Source organism: Microchirus variegatus (genome assembly GCF_963457635.1).
Source record: "Microchirus variegatus genome assembly, chromosome: 1".
In the NCBI taxonomy this organism is placed as follows: domain Eukaryota; kingdom Metazoa; phylum Chordata; class Actinopteri; order Pleuronectiformes; family Soleidae; genus Microchirus; species Microchirus variegatus.
The window spans coordinates 510001-529753 of record NC_139802.1 but is presented as its reverse complement, the minus strand read 5'-3'; the positions used below and the strand labels follow the sequence as shown (position 1 = coordinate 529753).

Sequence of the window (19753 nt, the reverse complement as noted above, 5' to 3'; positions counted from 1 at the left end):
GGAGTCTTGTTTCTGTCGCGCTGATGAATGGATGTGTGAGTGCAGCTCTGTGTTCACCATGCAGTCACTAACTCTGTCTGCTGAGCAGGTTCAGCAGCTTCATTAGAGGCCTATTGTGTCTGAAAACTCTGTCTGAAGAATGTGGACTCACTTGATTTATTAACGATATAGAAATGTGAAATATTGATGATAGCAGTTGAAACGTCCAGTAGTTAAGAATCTAATAGTGAAACTTGTTACGAGCTTCTCTTTATGTCATTCTTCCACGTTAGCATAGCAACCGTCATCTAAAAAATGGATAACTCACACCCGGGCGAGGCCTTTAAGAACATATCAAAGGCTTATTCTAAGAAAACCCCCCAAAAAACACACACACATATATATATATATATATATATATTAAAGTGAAACGCAATACAATCATACATATGGTTTGTAATTTCAGCCAATAAAAATAGAAATTGACCATTTAGTGAGATGTTTATGGGGAATAACTGTCAGGTCTGGACTTCACGGTTGTTGATTCTCCAAACTCAGACATAGGACGATGTAAAATATTTCACTATTGTTGTACACGATGATATTAGCTAAGATTGGTTCCCCATTGAGACCCTCAATGAGTTCACAGTAGGAAATTAATGAATACAATACATACAGTCAGTGTTGTTTAATATTATTTGGCATTTGGATGTTTAATGATGCTGATTTCACGACTTTCTGAGTGAGAGTGAAGGTGTGAATCCATAAAAAATGAGACATGGAACCATTCCATTAGTAAAGTTATTAAAAATATTGAAATACAGTGAAAGAAGTTGATGCTTCTGAACTAATGAAAGAGGCTGAAAGAGGCAGGATGATGCAGGGGTTGTGCACAGTGATGATTTAAATGATTTAAAACACTTTTCCTAAGGAGCATATCCTTCTGTTGGCTCAGCAGAATGTCATGGTGTGTGTGTGTATATGTGTGTGTGTGTGTGTGTGTGTGTGTGTGTGTGTGTGTGTGTGTGTGTGTGTGTGTGTGTGTGTGTGTGTGTGTGTGTGTGTGTGTGTGTGTGTGTGTGTGTGTCTGCTCTTCCTCTCACCAGCATCCTTGTTCCAAACAGAGAGCACCCTGAATATGAAGGCGCTGAACGTGGCGGCAAAATATCCACGCCAGTAATTCCTCACCGCAAAGTAGGTAGACGTGACCTCAATACTGAACAACACCCCTGGTGGTGGTGGAGAGAAAAGAGAGGGGAGGAAGGACAGAGGGAGAGGAGGGAGTAAAGAGGAGAGGAGAAATGAGGATGGATGGTGTAAAGAAGAGGAAGAGAAAGAAACAGAAATAGAAGGGGTGGGGGCAACAGAAATGAGTTAAATATGCAGAATGAGACCAAAAACACTTAGAGCTGAGGGTGTAATTATGCACAACAGGGAGACCACAGAGAGGGAAAACAGTCTAACACACACACTTATTCATGTAGTCTCTTGAACGTGTAAACACACACACACACACAAGGGCATAATCTACAGAGCCCCCGAAGTGACATGAGAAAAAAAATGACGGAAATAAAAAATTGAAATCTTGAGTTTCAAAGGCGAAATCACGAGTTTCCAAAAAAATGATTTTGGAAACACTTTGAAACTTGACTTCCAAAAAAAGGATGAAAAAAAATATGATTATTTTTTTTTTTTTCCCATAACTTTTTGGAAAGTTTCCAAAAAATATGGAAAAAAAGATTGATTTTTTTTTTCTTTCATCAAAAAAATATATATTTTTTTTGAAACTCGAGATCTCCCCCGTTCCAAAAAATCTTTTTTTCATAATTTTTTGTAAAGTCGAGATCTTGAGTTTCCAAAAAATATGAAAAAAAATCATGAAAAAAGAATGTTAAAAAAAAAGAATCATAATTTTTTTTAGAAGTCGAGTTTCAAAGTCGAGATCTCGAGATCCAAAAAATTATGATTTTTTTTTTTTAACATTCTTTTTTCATGATTTTTTTGGAAATTTTTTGGAAATTTTTTTCCATCATTTTTTGGAAACACTTTGAAACTTGACTTCCAAAAAAAGGATGAAAAAAATTATGATTTTTTTTTATTATTTTTTTTTTCATAACTTTTTGGAAAGAGTTTCCAAAAAATATGAAAAAAAAGATTATGATTCTTTTTTTCTTTCATCAAAAAAAAAATATTTTTTTTGAAACTCGAGATCTCGACTTTGAAACTCGACTTCCAAATAAAATTATGATTCTTTTTTTTGGAATTTTTTTTCCATCATTTTTTGGAAACTCGAGAAAAAAGGAAAAAAAGATGATGAAATTTTTTTTGGAAACTTGAGATCTCGGGTTTCTAAAAAAATTAGAAAAAAAATATATATTGAAAATCTATTTGTCAACATTTTTTGGAAAGTCGAGATTTCGACTAGAAACTCGAGATTTCGACTTAGAAACTCGAGATTTCGACTTAGAAACTCGAGATTTCGACTTTGAAACTCGAGATTTCAATTTTTTAACTTTTTTTCTCATGTCACTTCGGGGGCTCCGTAATAATCAGCATTTGAAGAAGTTAAATAAACATCACAACATCAGATAATATTATTCTGAACAAGCTAAACAGAAGACAAGAATGCACAACAGTGTCTTTATTCCTCTCTCTATGTTGTTTTTAACTTATGTAAATATACAAATCTATTTTTCATATTTCTGGCTATTGATCAATGTGTCTTCTTCAAAATGATCTACAAAACATAAGAACATTCTGCAAACAAAAGACATATTTCTTGTTTTGTAAACATGGCTGAAAACAGTCTATATAGCTCTATATTTCAGGTTATCATATTCTATTTCAGTGAAATGAAAAGTTAGATAGAGATATTCTCACATTGTACTTTGTGATGCTTATTTTTAAACCTAAGACTTGTGTGTTTTGTTGTTGATGCAGCTCTACAGAGACACTGTGTGGTGCAGATGTACAGTACCTCCTAGTGGAGTGCCGAAACAGCATCCCACTCCCACAGCACAGCCAACAGTCAGTATATCTGTGTAACCATAAGGGTTCTACTGACACAGGAAACAGAGAGGGGGGAGTGAAGGGGTGAGAGAGCGTGAGGGATGATGAAGGGGAAAATGAAATGTGATGAAGGAACGCAAGCGTGGACAGACGGATAAGAGAGAGAGGGAGAGTTTGAGAAAGAGAGGGAATAAAAGATCAAGGTGGAGAGGACAGGTTGTGGAACCACAGGGGGAGAAATGACAGAAGGGGAAGCAAAATGGAATAAAGTGAATAAATAATGCTCAGTGGAGTGTGGCGGGAAAACAATAAAGTGATTAAGAAGGAGAAAAATCACACTTGGAGAATATAAAGGTGAGGATGCACACAGCAATGACAGCAATACGCAAACAAAGGTGTTTAGAGGTTACACTGTGAAATAAAGGTAGCAGAAATGTGTATTTAGTAATCATGACCTTGAAATATACTTTATTGTCGACGCCATCATGCTTAGGTTGCATATATCTGCATGTCCACGATCTGAGATCAGTCATTTAAAAAGTTGTAGGTGATATTTCATTCATGTTTCGAGTATATACAGTACTTATATATATATACAGTACTTATACTACTTTCATGTCTGTACATGTTTAACTAACAAGCTTTTTGCCCATGTGTTTACACTGAACAGCTCGTGACTAACCTTCAGATTGAGTGTACAGAACCAAAAAGTGGTATAAATACTCCCTCAGTACAAATGTGAGTAAGTATTCCTGATGTTGACTGAACATTACATACTAATATGATAGTTTTAAATGTTTATTCAGTTCAGTCAGTGTTACTCATCACTTATAACAGTGTTTCCCAACCCTGGTCCTCATGGGAACACAGTCGTGCCATGTTTTACATGTTGCCCTGTTGCAAAAACACCTGATTCAAATAAATCGTCAGCTCATCATCAAGATCAACTTTCAACTTTTGTCAATTTTTTTTTTCAAATGTTATAGTTCAACATTTGTCATTCTTTTTTCCAAAAAATGTGTTAACCTTTGTTAATGTTTTTCTTCAAAAAATTAGATTTTTCTTCTTCAAAAAATTTGATTTTTTTTTTCAAAAAATTTGATTTTTTTTTTTCAAAAAATTTGATTTTTTTTCTTCAAAAAAATTTGATTTTTTTTCTTCAAAGAAAATTGAATTTTTTTCTTCAAACAAATTATTTATTTTTTTTCCAAAAATTTGATTTTTTTTTTAATTTTGTCTTTAAAGGTGCCATATGTAAGAATGTGGCCAAAAACAGTTACTACATTCAAATTCAAAATACTGAGGTTTCGTTTTCTGACGTAACTGGCACGTCGTTGCTCGGCAGCTGAGACTCTACTGACTGCAATGATTGGTAGACGGCGGTAGGTGGTGCCACATGCCAAAACATGATTTCAAAACACAAACATGATTTGCAGTCTGCAAAATATTTTTTTTAATGCAAATATTTTGTCTGTACTGTTGTTGTTGGTGAGTTCAGTTTGTTATACGAACATTATTCCTGAGTCTCTGTGACATATAAGGAGGATTTTATCATTTATTACATAATGCAACTTTAAAAAAGGAAGAAAAAAAAATATATATATATTTTTTTTTTTTTCAAAAATGTAATGTTTCAACTTTTGTTAAAAAAATGAAAAATCAAAATGAATGTTTAATCTGAATCAGGTGGGTTTTTTTGGAGCAGGGCAACATCTAAAACATGGCCACGTTCCCTGAGGACCAGGGTTGGGAAACAGTGACTTACAGCACAGTACACTGGTCTGAGGTCAGATTTGATCTCCACAGTTGTGCCGCTGGTGTTATTTCAGGAGGACAAAGCTGACCGGAGACCTGCGTCAAAGCAAGCCCAAGGAGGCGGGACTTGCCTCCCACAGGGGCAGCAAAACAGGTGGCCACTCCCACAGCACACGCACACACCAACAGGTCCTGGTTATGAGTGCCATTCTGGGGTTAAGGGTCACGGGTGGAAGTGGACATGGAAGAGGGTTGGGGGTGAGTGGTGGGGGGGGGGGGGGGCACAAAAGAGTGGGGATGAATGAAAAAAAGTGGGGAAGAGGAGAGGAGGGAAAGGGGAGGGAGACATGGATGGAGGGTCACTGTTAATTCACATGCCAGACATTAACATCACACTAATAATACAGCGAGACACAAACACAGACGAGGTGTGAGGGAGACAGACAAAAAAAAACAACAAAAAAAACACACACACACACAGGGGAACCTGGGAAGGGAGGGCATTAGCAGGATGAGGCCAACACGAGGACACAAAGGGTTTCCACTTTCTTTCTTTCTGATGAAATAAGGGACCTTTCCATGAATCTAGAGGACGCAAAAAATTGGTCCATTTGGCATCGCTGCTGCCTCATGTGAGTTAAGACCATGTCAATTACAAAGTGTTGATAGAAGTGAAGGACGAGGAAAGACATCTTCAAGGACATCTAATCATTTTCAGAGTAAGACTAATGCTGCGTTCAAGAGCCCATTCAAACCAGTTGGACGTGGGACTTATCCTAAGTAGACAAAGTGCACTGGAATGCCTGTCGAAGTGGGACCTTCTACTTGCCAAGTCGGGGCTGATCGACCTACCCCGACTTCAGCAAAATGATGTCGGAGAATAATGGCGGCGCCCGTAGAGTCACATGAATAGTCTATAAACTTTACTTTCCTGCCTGCATACGTGTTTTAGACACAGCAATTTTATCACAACTTGTTTTTCATGTTATGGCGTGAAATTCTGTCGTCGTTGTTATCTGTTAGTAGGGCTGAGTGATATGGCCTCAAATCAACATCACGATATATTGAGCAGCTCACCTTGATAACGATAAATGAACGATAAGTTCAAAGTAAATGACGTCATTGGCTAATTTGCATAATTGACCATTTGCCTGATATAAGTGTCCGAGTGTCTTAAAGGGACATGAACATACAGGCAGCCTGCCTACCTACACACACACAGCCAAATACAACTTTTATTGTGTTTTTTTTTGTTTTTTTTTAATTATCGAATGTATCCATAACGGCAAAATGACGTCGATTATTGTTGTAAATTTCGATAGCGATACATTTTCGATATATCACCCAGCCCTATCTGTTCGCATGAAGGTATGTAGGGCTATGGTAAAAGTATACTCATGACGTTACATATCGATATATGTCCCACTTTTACACATACGGCTCGCTTGTGTATGTAAGTAGACTGAATTGCTGACAGTCAAAATGCCTGAAACATGAAGCGAAAGCGCCGCGATCGTCCATGTTTTCTAACATTCTACTTCAATTGCTGGAACGCTTTTGAAGTAGGAGCTAGTAGAATTCAGGTAGGATAAGTCCCACATCCCATTAGTTTGGAACGCAGCATAAGAGCTTGCAAAAGTTGGCCTGATAACGGAGAGGAATGAAAAGTCAAGGGCAGGACAGAGGCTCACGAGGCATTTCACTGAAAACCACAAATGTGGATGTTCCATTTCCATGCAGAGGAATGAGGGCATGAATATCTATATCATACTCATGGAGAGAGGTGAGGTCATCTCTTGAACTTTGCTCCATATTACGGCAAAAAAAACAACAACAATTAATTTTACTCAAATCTGAAAAGAAAGTTTGTGGGAACCCTGAGACACATGACACCATGACATGAACACAACTGCATCACACATTCATTAGTGCATTAAAGGGATATTTCAGGTTCTTGAAGTGTGGTTCTATGATGCACTGACACTCACACACAGCTGACTGCTCTGTGCACAACTGTAGTCCCTGGAGAGACCAGTGCTACGTTATCTCATAGTCTGACATACTTTGTTCCCCCCCCATCAAAGTGCATAGAGAAATTCAGTGTTTCTAGCTTGCAAGGGTGCAGGAGCTGCTGTTTTACTGCAGCTTTGTTAGGTACGTTTGCATCACTTACTTAAAGGTGCATTATGTAATAAATGATAAAATCCTCCTAATATGTCACAGAGACTCAGGAATAATGTTCATATAACAAACTGAACTCACCAACAACAACAGTACAGACAAAATATTTGCATTAAAAAATATATTTTGCAGACTGCAAATCATGTTTATGTTTTGAAATCATGTTTTGGCATGTGGCGCCACCTACCACCGTCTACCAATCATTGCAGTCAGTAGAGTCTCAGCTGCCGAGCAACCACGGGTTGCCAGTTATGTCAGAAAACGAAACCTAAAAGACCTCTGTGTTTTGAATTTGAACGTAGTAACTGTTTTTGGCCACATTCTTACATATGGCACCTTTAAGGTCAATACAGCTCACTAAGGAGAATAGCTGTGTGTATTCCTTACGTTGTGAGGACCTAAATCTGTTTACACAGTCACATTATGGGGACTTTCTTTTTTAGTTTTTGGCCACATTCTTACATATGGCACCTTTAAATCTACTATACATCTACTTGGAGTTCCTCTCAGACTTGGGTGTGGGGGAGTTTACAAACTCCAGTTTCCAGCAGGAAAAGTCTGTCTAACAGCCTGAAATAGTGGCAAACATTCTTAAAATATCATGCCTCTAAGGGGGTGCTAATTTTATTAGGTGAGCCTTTTATTAAGTGTCTAAAATAATCAGTTTTTATTTCAGTCCTGCTGATAGCCTTGTTGTCATTGGGCTGGGAGTGAAGTCAGTGTTGATAATGTGTCAATGCCTCACACAACCACACTGAAACTGAAACTTCCTTTGAGGTGAATGAGGCTCATAGATCACACAGTGAGTTTTGGTCCAGGCCTTGGTTTACCTCATAGACTCCAGAGAAGATGGACATGAATCTGCTCAACACCGCAGCACAGATACTGGCAATGTGGACAAATGGACCCTGCAGGGCGATGGGACAAGTTTGACGTTATACACTGTAAAACTTTGATTGGTAAAACAAAGGGTCTAAAACTGGGACACGGTGTAAAATAAGAGATAAATTACATTATAAGTGCTGCATGTGACAGTTGCTCTGCCACTGAAACAGGAAGAATGAACGCATTCTGCTTGAATAATTTGCCTCAGTCCCGTGAGAGGAGGGAGAGGAGGAAAAACATGACAGAAGATCATTTATCATTCTACAAGCTTGGACAAAGGAGAGATGGAGTACAGGGGAAGGAAATGAGGAGGATGACCATCCTGGATTAATGATAGATACAGAAAAGGACAATCGGTAAATGATACAAAGACAAGGATGAAGATTATGTTGTTGTTTTTGTTTACCTCTTTGCCCACTGGCATGCCACTGCCCAGGCCAGCAGTCAGGCCGACAACTTTGGCGACGAAGGCTTTCAGCGTCAGGTACTCCTTCAGGACGACACCTCGAAGGATCGTCTTCAGCTCTGGGATACCAGAACCTGAAAACAAAACAAAAAACGTGTGAAGACGGAGAAGTAAAAGCAGCTGCTGGAGAGGAGACGACGACAGGCGACGGAGAGCTTACCGATGGCCTGTGGGGAAACCAGGTGACAGAAGAGCGAGGCAAACATGACCAGGATCATGGGGTACGTGACCCAGGCGAGGTACTGCAGCGCCACGTTGCCCTTAAGCTCTCCATGCATCCACTTATAGGCTGGAAAAAGGAGGGAAAAAAAAAAAAACAGAAATAAAAGGAGAAAGGACTTGACATGAATACTTCCTCTGACCTTGGCCACTGATACCTTGCAGGCTCTTGGCACTGGCATAGTCCATACTCCAGCTGACCAGAGCCATCGTCAGGCCCAGAAGAACCAGGAAAATCCAGTCCTCCCCCATCTTGTTCACGACGTAGCGACGAACACGGGCCAAACAATCTGGGACGGAGATAAAATTAGTGATTCACCTCAAAGCCGTTCATCATTTGATTTAATTACTGACAGTTTCTTATTATAACAAAGCCTGAGAGGGAATCATTCAGTGTGATTATGGACATGGAGAAGAAGCTCATAGCTCCTCATGTAGAGAATGATATGGACGCTCTGTGGTGTGGTCACGTTATGAATGCATGTGTGTGTGTGTGCAAAAACAACAAAAGATAATAAAGAAAGGAGAAATACAGTCAGGGGTAGATGTGCTAGTGTTTGTTAAAAATAGCATGTATAAAACACAGTATTACTGTTGTGACACATTCTATAAAGTATTAAAGGTGCCATATGTAAGAATGTGGCTAAGGTTTCGTTTTCTGACGTAACTGGCAACCCGTGGTTGCTCGGCAGCTGAGACTCTACTGACTGCAATGATTGGTAGACGGCGGTAGGTGGCGCCACATGCCAAAACATGATTTCAAAACATAAACATGATTTGCAGTCTGCAAAATATATTTTTTAATGCAAATATTTTGTCTGTACTGTTGTTGTTGGTGAGTTCAGTTTGTTATATGAACATTATTCCTGAGTCTCTGTGACATATTAGGAGGATTTTATGATTTATTACATAATGCACCTTTAACTTTGAGAACAAGGTGAGCTCTAGTCTCCTTAGACAGCAACATTATCAAAGTAACACTCTGTGTAAGACTCTTCCCAACTATTACATTTGCTTTCAATTGTCTCAGGGGAAAACGTGCAGTGAAAGGAGAGAATAAGTGAATAAAGTAGCAGGAGTTCAGACATGTATTTAGTTAAATTGAGGGTTTTTGGGTGGTTTTATTTCCACCTCAGTTACCTGGTTACCACACTGAGTATAACCATGGAAACTCTAGAGCTTTTTTAACGAACGTTGGTAATTGTCATCACATTCCTCGCAGTCACCTTGGCATTTGGAGTAGGAACGAGGCTTCTTGGTGGATGAGGTGTGGCTGTGGATCGACTCCAGGGTCACAGGGTGATGATGAGGATGTTGGTGGTGGGGATGCCGTCGGCCGTGGCCTCTGCGGCCTGAGGCCACGGCGTTGTCCCCCGCCTGTCTCCTCCTCCATTGTCTCTCTGTCAGCAGACGGGCAGCCTCACGTCTGGCAAAGCTCCCCAGCTGCTCCCTGTACTCACCATACAGCTGTGGACGAGGGGGAAAACACAGCAAATGAGCTAACGAAAGAGAAAGCACCAAGTCGACAAATCATGTGCTTGATAGACCTGCTGCTGAGAGGGTAAATGAGAGATGGAAGCTGGGGGGGGGGGGGGGGGGATACATGTGACAACTGAGACATGGTGGAAGGATAAAACTAGATCCACAGTCTTGAGATGAGAAAAACAGAGCGGGGTGTTGTGGCATGTGAGTAAGGGATACACTCCAGCCTGAATAGCCTGGCTGGCAGAAACAGACTAAACTGGCACAGAGATCGGAAAATACCCTCCCGCACGCCTCGTTCCCCACCCACTGCACCTCCTCCTCCTCCTCCTCCTCCTCCTCCTCCTCCCGCTGTGGAGGCAGAGACTGGAAAGGATCCAGAGGAAGAGATCCAGGAAGAGCAGACATTCCACATCTTCCACTTCTGACCATGTGTGTGTGCTTTACACCTGCGACCACAGAGGCACACGAACACACACACACACACAAAGTGATGGGCAGGAAAAAGTAGTCGTGTGCTCCTGAGTGTAAACTCAAACACTGTGACAACATGTCAGGTGACTGAAATACAACTTTTCAACGCTGCAAAATATGCATACGATTTAAATTTACTTTAAAGGTGAAGTAAGTAGTTTATAGTGCCATCTAGAGGAGAGGCTGAAATTTACAACAACGAACTGCTCCTCTGCTCACCCCCTCCCTTCCCCTTGAGCGCTACGGTATCCTCAGCAGGTCAAATTTCGTCCTCGTCGTCTTTCTCCGTGTCAGCAGATGAGGTTCTTTAAGTTAGTAGCTCATATCTTAAAGGTTAGGTCAGTTAGATCTGATAGTAAATGGAAGGATACAAAAAACAATTTATGTCCATAAAGTTCAAAGGAAGAATAAAAAATATCCACCAAAAACAGAAATCACCAAAAGTTACTCACTGTAGCTTTAAATAAATCATTTCTATGACATTTCTAACATCATTGAAGTAAAGTTGACCTTGGTTTTCAAAGACATAAGTTACTTAGATGTTTTCCTTATCTGTGCTATTTAAAGGTGCCATATGTAAGAATGTGGCCAAAAACAGTTACTACATTCAAATTCAAAATACCGAGGTCTTTTAGGTTTCGTTTTCTGACCTAACTGGCAACCCGTGGTTGCTCGGCAGCTGAGACTCTACTGACTGCAATGATTGGTAGACGGCGGTAGGTGGCGCCACATGACGCCAAAACATGATTTCAAAACATAAACATGATTTGCAGTCTGCAAAATATATTTTTTAATGCAAATATTTTGTCTGTACTGTTGTTGTTGGTGAGTTCAGTTTGTTATATGAACATTATTCCTGAGTCTCTGTGACATATTAGGAGGATTTTATGATTTATTACATAATGCACCTTTAAGTTTCCTTAACATAAAACTTCCGCCCATTTTTATAAAACTCAAAAAACGTAGACATATAATAAATAAAGGTTGACTGGATTTTAGTCAAGTTACTTTTTGAAAAGGTAATAAGTTGATGATAAGTAAAATAATAAGAGATAATTTCACATAACTTCACGTGGGTTTCATATTTCACACTCGGCTATAAAATAGTGCAGATCCAGGCTTAGCGGCTACTTTATACAGCTGAGCCCCTCAGATCACATGCATCCCAGCAAACAGAGAAGCAAGACGCTAAACTGCAGCGAGTGCAGGTTGACACACATTTCTGTCTCATGTTCACACACAGAGAGCTGACACATCCAACTGTGAGGCCTCGCCAGGACAAAAGCTTAAACGCTCGTAATGACATTCAGTGATAATTAAAGTATGAGACAAATCAGAAATCTTATCTGGTGTTAGAAAAAAACAACAAAGTTTAACTTTATCTTTTGATGCCAAAAAAAATGGCTTCACAACCAGTTCACTGTAATACATGAACATCACAACAAAGAGCCTCAAATAGAGGTGAGCAATTAAAGCATGGATACTCACTGTTTTTGTTCAATGCCTTTAAATCATCTCAGTTTTATTTATTTTGGTCGAGTTTGCTCCAGTCTCTGAATCTCACTTCACGCTGGGTGTTAAAGGTGCATTATGTAATAAATGATAAAATCCTCCTAATATGTCACAGAGACTCAGGAATAATGTTCATATAACAAACTGAACTCACCAACAACAACAGTACAGACTAAATATTTGCATTAAAAAAAATATTTTGCAGACTGCAAATCTAGTTTTGGCATGTGGCGCCACCTACTGCCATCTACCAATCATTGCAGTCAATAGAGTCTCAGCTGCCGAGCAACCACGGGTTGCCAGTTACGTCAGAAAACAAAACCTAAAAGACCTCGGTGTTTTGAATTTGAATGTAGTAACTGTTTTTGGCCACATTCTTACATATGGCACGTTTAAAGCTGCAGTGTGTAACTTTGAGTGATTTTGATGAAATCGTGCAACATTTGTGTTCTGTCGAGCTACAGCATCAGACCTGACCGAAGGAGCGCTTGAATGTATATAGTGACAGAGCATGGCCGGGTGGGGACAGAGTGATTATCCATCAAACAGCTGAATGATGGTGTTTTTTTGAGGAGTAAAATTCACTTCTGAATATTTTCAGTCATAATCCAACCTGTTTGCAGTCGTCTCACTTTACTAATGCACTTGACGAGCTGTGCATATAAAGCATATCAGTGACTGTGTGCAGTGCAGGAACGCCGCTGAGTGACACAAGACCTAAACATCACTTTACTGAGAAACAGAGTTGTGTTTAGGGCTTAATCAGCATACTGTGAACTCATATACATATTTAGATGTTGTAAACTACAGCTTTAAGTCAGATAAAAAAAGAGCAAACTACACGTCACAGCTTAACTTTTCTTCTTTTGGCTAAATTAATCAAATATTATGTGCAAAAATTCAATTTATAGTCTTGAGCATAAAGAGACCTAAGATATACATGTATTAAATATTGAGTTTTTAAATATCACTTTGTTTTAATTGATTTGTTGTTGATATAAACCAGTCGACTTCAGTCACACAGCATCGAGTTTCCTAAACAGCAGAACCCAATAAAGCAATTATTAGAAATAAACCAAAGTTAATATATGGAGAGAGGATCATTAAGTCTGACAGCATTAAAAAAAAACCCAGAGCAGATCAGTCTTTGGTCGTCATGTTTTTACCTGTTTCTCATCAGTTGCCTTCAGCATGATGTAGCAGCAGCTCTGTCTCTGTCTCTGTCTCTGTCTCTGTTCTGTCCTACGCTGCAGACCAGACCTCCACCAGAGCCACCACTGCTGCACTACACATTAACACCAATGCACTCATCCATCACCATCACCATCATCAAACAGGAGCTGGCACCAGACTCCATCAAAACCAAGTACAGTCACAAGGTCGACCTGTGTGCTGGTCACTGTAGTGACAGAGCTGCTGTTGTTTTACATCAGAGTTCCTTGGTCAAGTTACATAGAGAAAAAAAAACCATCTCTATATGAAATATTTTATAATATTATATAACGTGTATTATATATGTTGCTTTAGACTCAACTCAACATGCAGAATGTGATTAAAAAGGAGAACTGTGCATAGTTGTATTATACAGTACATTTAATATGTTTTATATAGTAAATTAATATCCAGCTAAATCTTTTCTAGCTTCAGTTGTGAAACAGAGCTGTAATCCAGTAAAGACTCAGTAAAGTATTCAGACCAAACACGGTATTTAATTTACTCCTTTAACACAATTCAATCTGCAGTTTTGGTGTTTTTATTAAAAAAAAATATCACCTTATCTTCTAAAAAATCCTTGACCAATAATTGTTTAAGACAAATGCACTGAGAGACATTACAACTGGATTCAAATGATTTTGTTGACATTTGTTAATTATTTGTCCATCTTATAAGATGCTGAGAAGCAGAACATGTTTCCAAGGGACATTAAGATTTAAAGCTACAGCTAACGGTGATTTTCATTATGTTCTCGATTGATCAAGTAATGACTTGTTCTGGAAAATATTGAAAAATTGTAATCATTGTTTCCTAAACCTGGAAATAATTATGTTCTCAAATGTCTTGTCCGAAAACCAAGGTCATTCCATTTGTTATTGTTTTTTTATTACATGGAGCAAAGAAATGAGGAAATATTCTCATTTAAGAAGCTGAAAAATCTGAAAACTTGTTTTAATTATTGCAAAAAAATCAAAAATGTATCGATTATCAAAAAATGTGGCAACTAATTTAGTATTTGATTAATAATAGAATAATCGTTACAGCCTCTTTAGGACGGATTTAGGATTATGTTGCTAGAATGAGAGAATGATGCATTTAATTGTTTTTTGTATTAGTATTTGTTCATTTATCATAAGTCAATATAATCATTGCAATATTTAAAGGTGCCATATGTAAGAATGTCTGTTACTACATTCAAATTCAAAATATCGAGGTCTTTTAGGTTTGGTTTTCTGACGTAACTGGCAACCAGGGTTGCTCGGCAGCTGAGACTCTACTGACTGCAATGATTGGTAGACAGCGGTAGGTGGCGCCACATGCCAAAACATGATTTCAAAACATAAACATGATTTGCAGTCTATTTTTTTTAATGCAAATATTTTGTCTGTACTGTTGTTGGTGAGTTCAGTTTGTTATATGAACATTATTCCTGAGTCTCTGTGACATATTAGGAGGATTTTATGATTTATTACATAATGCACCTTTAATGTTTGACAGTTGAGGGAAATGAATTTGAAAAAGCAAAATAACCTAAAGGAGACAAAGACTGCAGTGTGAGGAAAAACACTGAACGTTGTGATTCATTCAGATCAGCTGACTCTCTTCTGTCTCCATCTTTCAACCGTGTGTTTGCCTCTGTGTCACCGCGTGACCTTGAGTCACCGCGTGACCTTGAGTCACCGCGTGACCTTGTCTCACGTCAATCCAGACCTCGTAGGGCCCCGAAAAAAATGACATCACTAACCAACATTGGCCCAACTTTCACACGCTCCCAACATTCACACCATCATCGTCTTTATGTTCTCTATCTGTTCCACGACTCACACACACAGTCAAGAACATCCAAGGACAGACACTGCCCCCCCCCTCACCCCCCCCTCACCCACTCCTCTCTTCCTCCTCTGCTTGCACTAATTTACTTCCAGCTAAATTCTCTCTACCTCCCCTGGTGGCTCTTATTATTTCCCTCCCTTTCTAATCTTTCTAAAACACTAGTCAGGCGTCGCTGTACGACTCTGACACTTTCACTCAGCATCATTATTTTCTTGCTCTACTGTCGCACCTCGAGCTTTTAGCGCTGTGCTTACTGCAGGTCTCAACGGGATGAAGAAGACGGCAGAATGTAAACCATTTCTCCCCTCGGCTTTGTTAGAAATACAAAGTCTGTGTTAGATTTTGCTGGCTGGCGAGCTGTCAGGAGCTCTGAATACATTTGTGGATTTGACCTGCACAAGCAGCCTTTAGCGAGGTAACACTGCAGCGCAACAATAAATAAGGACGGTGAGAGGTGGGAGATATACGTTCATGTGTAAACAAGCAGGAAAAGGCTTATAGACAGAGAGAGAGAGAGAGAGAGAGAGAGAGAGAGAGAGAGAGAGAGAGAGCTGCTAATAGATGCAGAGGTTCAAGGGCAGAGTGACATTGAGAGTTAATTAAAAAATAAATAACTACACATTCCTGTGTATCTTATGAGAGAGAGACAGTGTTGCATATTCATCCATATTTGCGTGTTTGTAGCTTCTTTAGCATAAATTTGTCTTTAAACGTGTGTATGAATGGATTCTTTGTGTGTGTGTGTGTGTGTGTGTGTGTGTGTGTGTGTGTGTGTGTGTGTGTGTGTGTGTGTGTGTGTGTGCTCTTGTACTTGCGGCATACTGAGGACCAGTGAGGGTTTTTAACCAACAAAGTGAGGTCATTTTAACGGAGTGAGGACATTTTGGCCGGTCCTCACTTTGTTTTCATTGAAATCACTTCCTCAGGTTGCTATAACATGCTATACTCAATTTGTCAACAAAAAAAATTCTAATTTTGGACGACAGTATAGTATGACGTTTTTGTCAAATTTTGGACCAAATTTTTTGGGTCAAATTTTTTTTTTTAATTTTGGTTGACATAGTATAGTATGACGTTTTTGTCCAATTTTGGACCAAAAAGATAAATAAATAAATAAATAAAATATAAAATTGTTTTCCAGCCCTTTTTGCTCTGGGGCTCCACCTGCAGACAGTGTATGGTACTGCAACAAAGTAGTTCTTTGTAGATGTCATTCATGAAGTAGATATTTGTAATTGTGTTGATTTATAAAGTGGAAATGCTGGTCCTCTTTGTCAGCAACCCGGTCCTCAGTATGCAGCAAGTACAAGAATGTGTGTGTGTGTGTGTGTGTGTGTGTGTAGTGAGGTCCTACAACAATATAGTCCTGTCCCTTAGCACAAGGTTAATGATAAAATCTGACCCACTCACTGACGGACAGATCAAGAGATTACCCCCCCACACACACACACACACGTGCGCGCACACACACACACGTCCATATGCACATACACTAATTAACCCGAACAACAACATTGCCACGGCTCAAACAAACACTGTCATGTTCTAATTAAGGCACGCCGGCGTGACCAAGACAAAACACACAAACTGTGAAGTTCAGTGTTTCGCATCAACTTCAACACCAAGTAATCCTGGTGTGAAAAATCCACTGCGGAGGACTTTTGTTTGTCTTGGTTTACATGTAATTTAACTTTGACATACAATGGAATATTTAATTTAAGGTGAAAAAAGAAGAAAGAAAGAAAGAAAGAAAGAAAGAAAGAAAGAGTGCAAGTGTTGCCAACGTGTCCCTTAAGTCATCAGCGTGTTGGTCCTTGCAAAGAAGACGGGAAAGAGAAAGCATTTGAGTTGGACTCATGAACCTTACCAGGAACTGGTCAATGTTCAGAACGGTCTGAAAAGTGTTGATTCGCTCCCTCATCTTGGAAGCTGTTCCTCCTGCAGGTCGCTGCACACACTGTGATATAAAATAAGAATTCCTTTGCTGGACACCTTTGTCTTTGCCAGAGTGACAGACAGAAAGAACCTGCTACCTGCAAACAGTATACAGTCAGAGCTACACACACACACACACACACATAGACTCACAGGGGGAAGGCAGTAGAGGTTAATACACACACACTTGAGGCCTGACAATAAAGTGTCAGCAGCTCTTAATTCAGCCGCGTTGATTCTCAGTCAAAAGGTTGATCCTGCAGATTCCAGCAGAGCGTCGTTGCTGCAGCGCGATCATAAATGATACGAGGAACAAGACACAAGCTGAAGGAATGAAGATACATTCCTGATAAATGAGCAGCGGCCATAACATGAACAGTGAGCGTACTGTACTTTAAATACCTTCAGCATAGATGACATGATTTACTAAAGCCAGGTTTGGCACAAGGACAGTAAACAATAACAACAATAATTGAGCAGAGCCGGACAGTAAAGGAGTTCATTTACTACAGTACAGTACTTAAGTACTATTTTGAGGGATCTGTACTTTACTCGAGTATCATTTTTGTTTTTGTGGAGTACTCATGACTTTAGTACATTTGAGAGGCAAATATTGTAATCTTTACTCCAATACATTTCTATCCCTAACCCTGAGTACATGTTACTTCTTCTTCTTCTTCTTCTTCTAAAAAAACAAACAAACAAAAAACACAGATTTAGCTGAGAGACGAAACAAGATGACACACATTCACACAGTTGTTCGCTGAATTTTCTTTTCTGATATTACACATCTTGAGTAGAGCTGAAACGATTAATCGCTTAATCGATTATTAATCGATTACTAAATTAATCACCAACTATTTTGATAATCGATAATCGGTTTGAAGCTTTTTTCATGATTAAAACAAGATTTCTGATTGTTTTAGCTTCTTAAATGTGAATATTTTCTTTGTTTCTTTGCTCCACATAAACAAAGAAATCATTAAAACTGAATCATTTTGGTTTGTGAACAAAACAAGACATTCAACATCATCATTTCCAGCTTTGACAAACACTGATCGTTTTTTTAACATTTTATGACATTTTATGACCAAACGATTCATCGATTAATCGAGAAAATAATCTACAGATTAATCGATTATGAAAATACTCATTAGTTGCAGCTGTATTCTTGAGTATGCTGTGTGTTTATCACAGTCAGGATAAAAAAATCCATTGAAACTCTAGCAGAGGTTTGTCAGAACGTGGTCATTGTGCTATTGCCTTGTTGGTAAGTGAGAAATGTTAAATAATAACATGGTAAAAAGATGAAAATGACTTTTCATTCTTCAAGATATTAACATTTTTCCTAACTCCATGTAGGACATTTCTATACGTAAATGTAAGCACTGTGGCAGTAGTAATGCAATATTTAGACAATGTACTCTTGCACACTTCAGCACTTTTACTTAAGTAGACATCTGACTGTAGTACTTTTACTTGTACTTGAGTAAAATTTAGCAAGGGCTATCTGTACTGTGCACTCTGTCCACCTCTGCAATTTAGCCACAAAAACTGTGGAGGTTAAAGGTCTAGATAAAGAAAATAAGAAATAAAACCCAAATACAGCCCATACATCTTCCAGCTTGTGATAAATGATTATGAGGCTAATTCTACATTTGACCTGGACCAGAACGTAAACCTGAGATGAGATGTTTCTCTATAGTGGAACCTTAAGTGGGTCATTGGCTGCTGTTCTGCTTTGACCCAGTAGTTCACACATGGTTTCTGGGTCGTTGGAGACCAGAGCTCTGCTGGTTTTCATGTAAGTACGTTTGTCTGTGAAGAACAGCAGAGTTCAGTCAGTTTGTTGTACGGTGGTGATTGATGTTGCTGTGGCTGCGGTGGAAGTTGGACACTGACTGAACCTGTGGTGATCATGAGTGATGTGGAGCAGCTGCTGTCAGCCTGACCTAAACATTTCACTATGTTTTGATTTATGTTTTCCACTACTATCATGTATAAGATTCCCAGTGCTTTTTACCTGATGCACACAAGGGTACACTTACACCAGGGGTCTCAAACTGGCGGCCCTGGGGCCACATGCGGCCCCCCCACTTAATATCATGTTATAATGAAAACATGGCCCACGACCTCACCATCTTTTAAACACAGTGTGTAGCTGAGGCACAGCTTTTAGTGAGGTGATAGAATATAATATAATATAATAATAATAATATAACCATATGTTTGCTAGCAATGTTTTTATAACAGTAATAATAAAAGATTTGGTCATAATTATCCCATTATTAAATGTATCATACAACATATTATATGCCACGAATGGCAGTGGCCGAAACGGCTCCTGGTACGAATTTTAATTACAGTTGTCCACACTATATATTTATATAATTTAAAATAAATGTCTGTTTTTGATATTAATACATTCATTTTGCATAATAAATAGTATTATTAAAGGTGCCATATGTAAGAATGTGGCCAAAAACAGTTACTACATATCAAGGTCTTTTAGGTTTCGTTTTCTGACGTAACTGGCAACCCGTAGTTGCTCGGCAGCTGAGACTCTACTGACTGCAATGATTGGTAGACGGCAGTAGGTGGCGCCACATGCCAAAACATGATTTCAAAACATAAACATGATTTGCAGTCTGCAAAATATATGTTTAATGCAAATATTTTGTCTGTACTGTTGTTGTTGGTGAGTTCAGTTTGTTATATGAACATTATTCCTGAGTCTCTGTGACATATTAGGAGGATTTTATCATTTATTACATAATGCACCTTTAAATATACATGTGATATCATGGC

General features: G+C 38.9%; 1 protein-coding gene across 3 annotated transcripts in view; it reads right to left on the bottom strand.

Annotated features, from left to right (window-relative positions):
• The window catches only part of clcn1b (chloride channel, voltage-sensitive 1b), a 40828-nt gene that overhangs the window by 14149 nt on the left and 6926 nt on the right, over window positions 1-19753 (bottom strand). For 2 of the 3 annotated variants that reach the window (XM_083888719.1, XM_083888720.1), the window contains exons 2-8: window positions 9721-9961; window positions 8653-8784; window positions 8436-8564; window positions 8216-8349; window positions 7755-7832; window positions 2957-3035; window positions 1083-1208 (exon numbers count right to left, since the gene is read on the bottom strand). In XM_083888719.1, coding sequence (XP_083744845.1) covers window positions 1083-1208; window positions 2957-3035; window positions 7755-7832; window positions 8216-8349; window positions 8436-8564; window positions 8653-8784; window positions 9721-9961 — 919 coding nt within the window. Of the gene's footprint in view, window positions 1-1082; window positions 1209-2956; window positions 3036-7754; window positions 7833-7936; window positions 8132-8215; window positions 8350-8435; window positions 8565-8652; window positions 8785-9720; window positions 9962-19753 lie in introns of those variants that run through there. The other variant, XM_083888721.1, reaches the window with a different exon arrangement.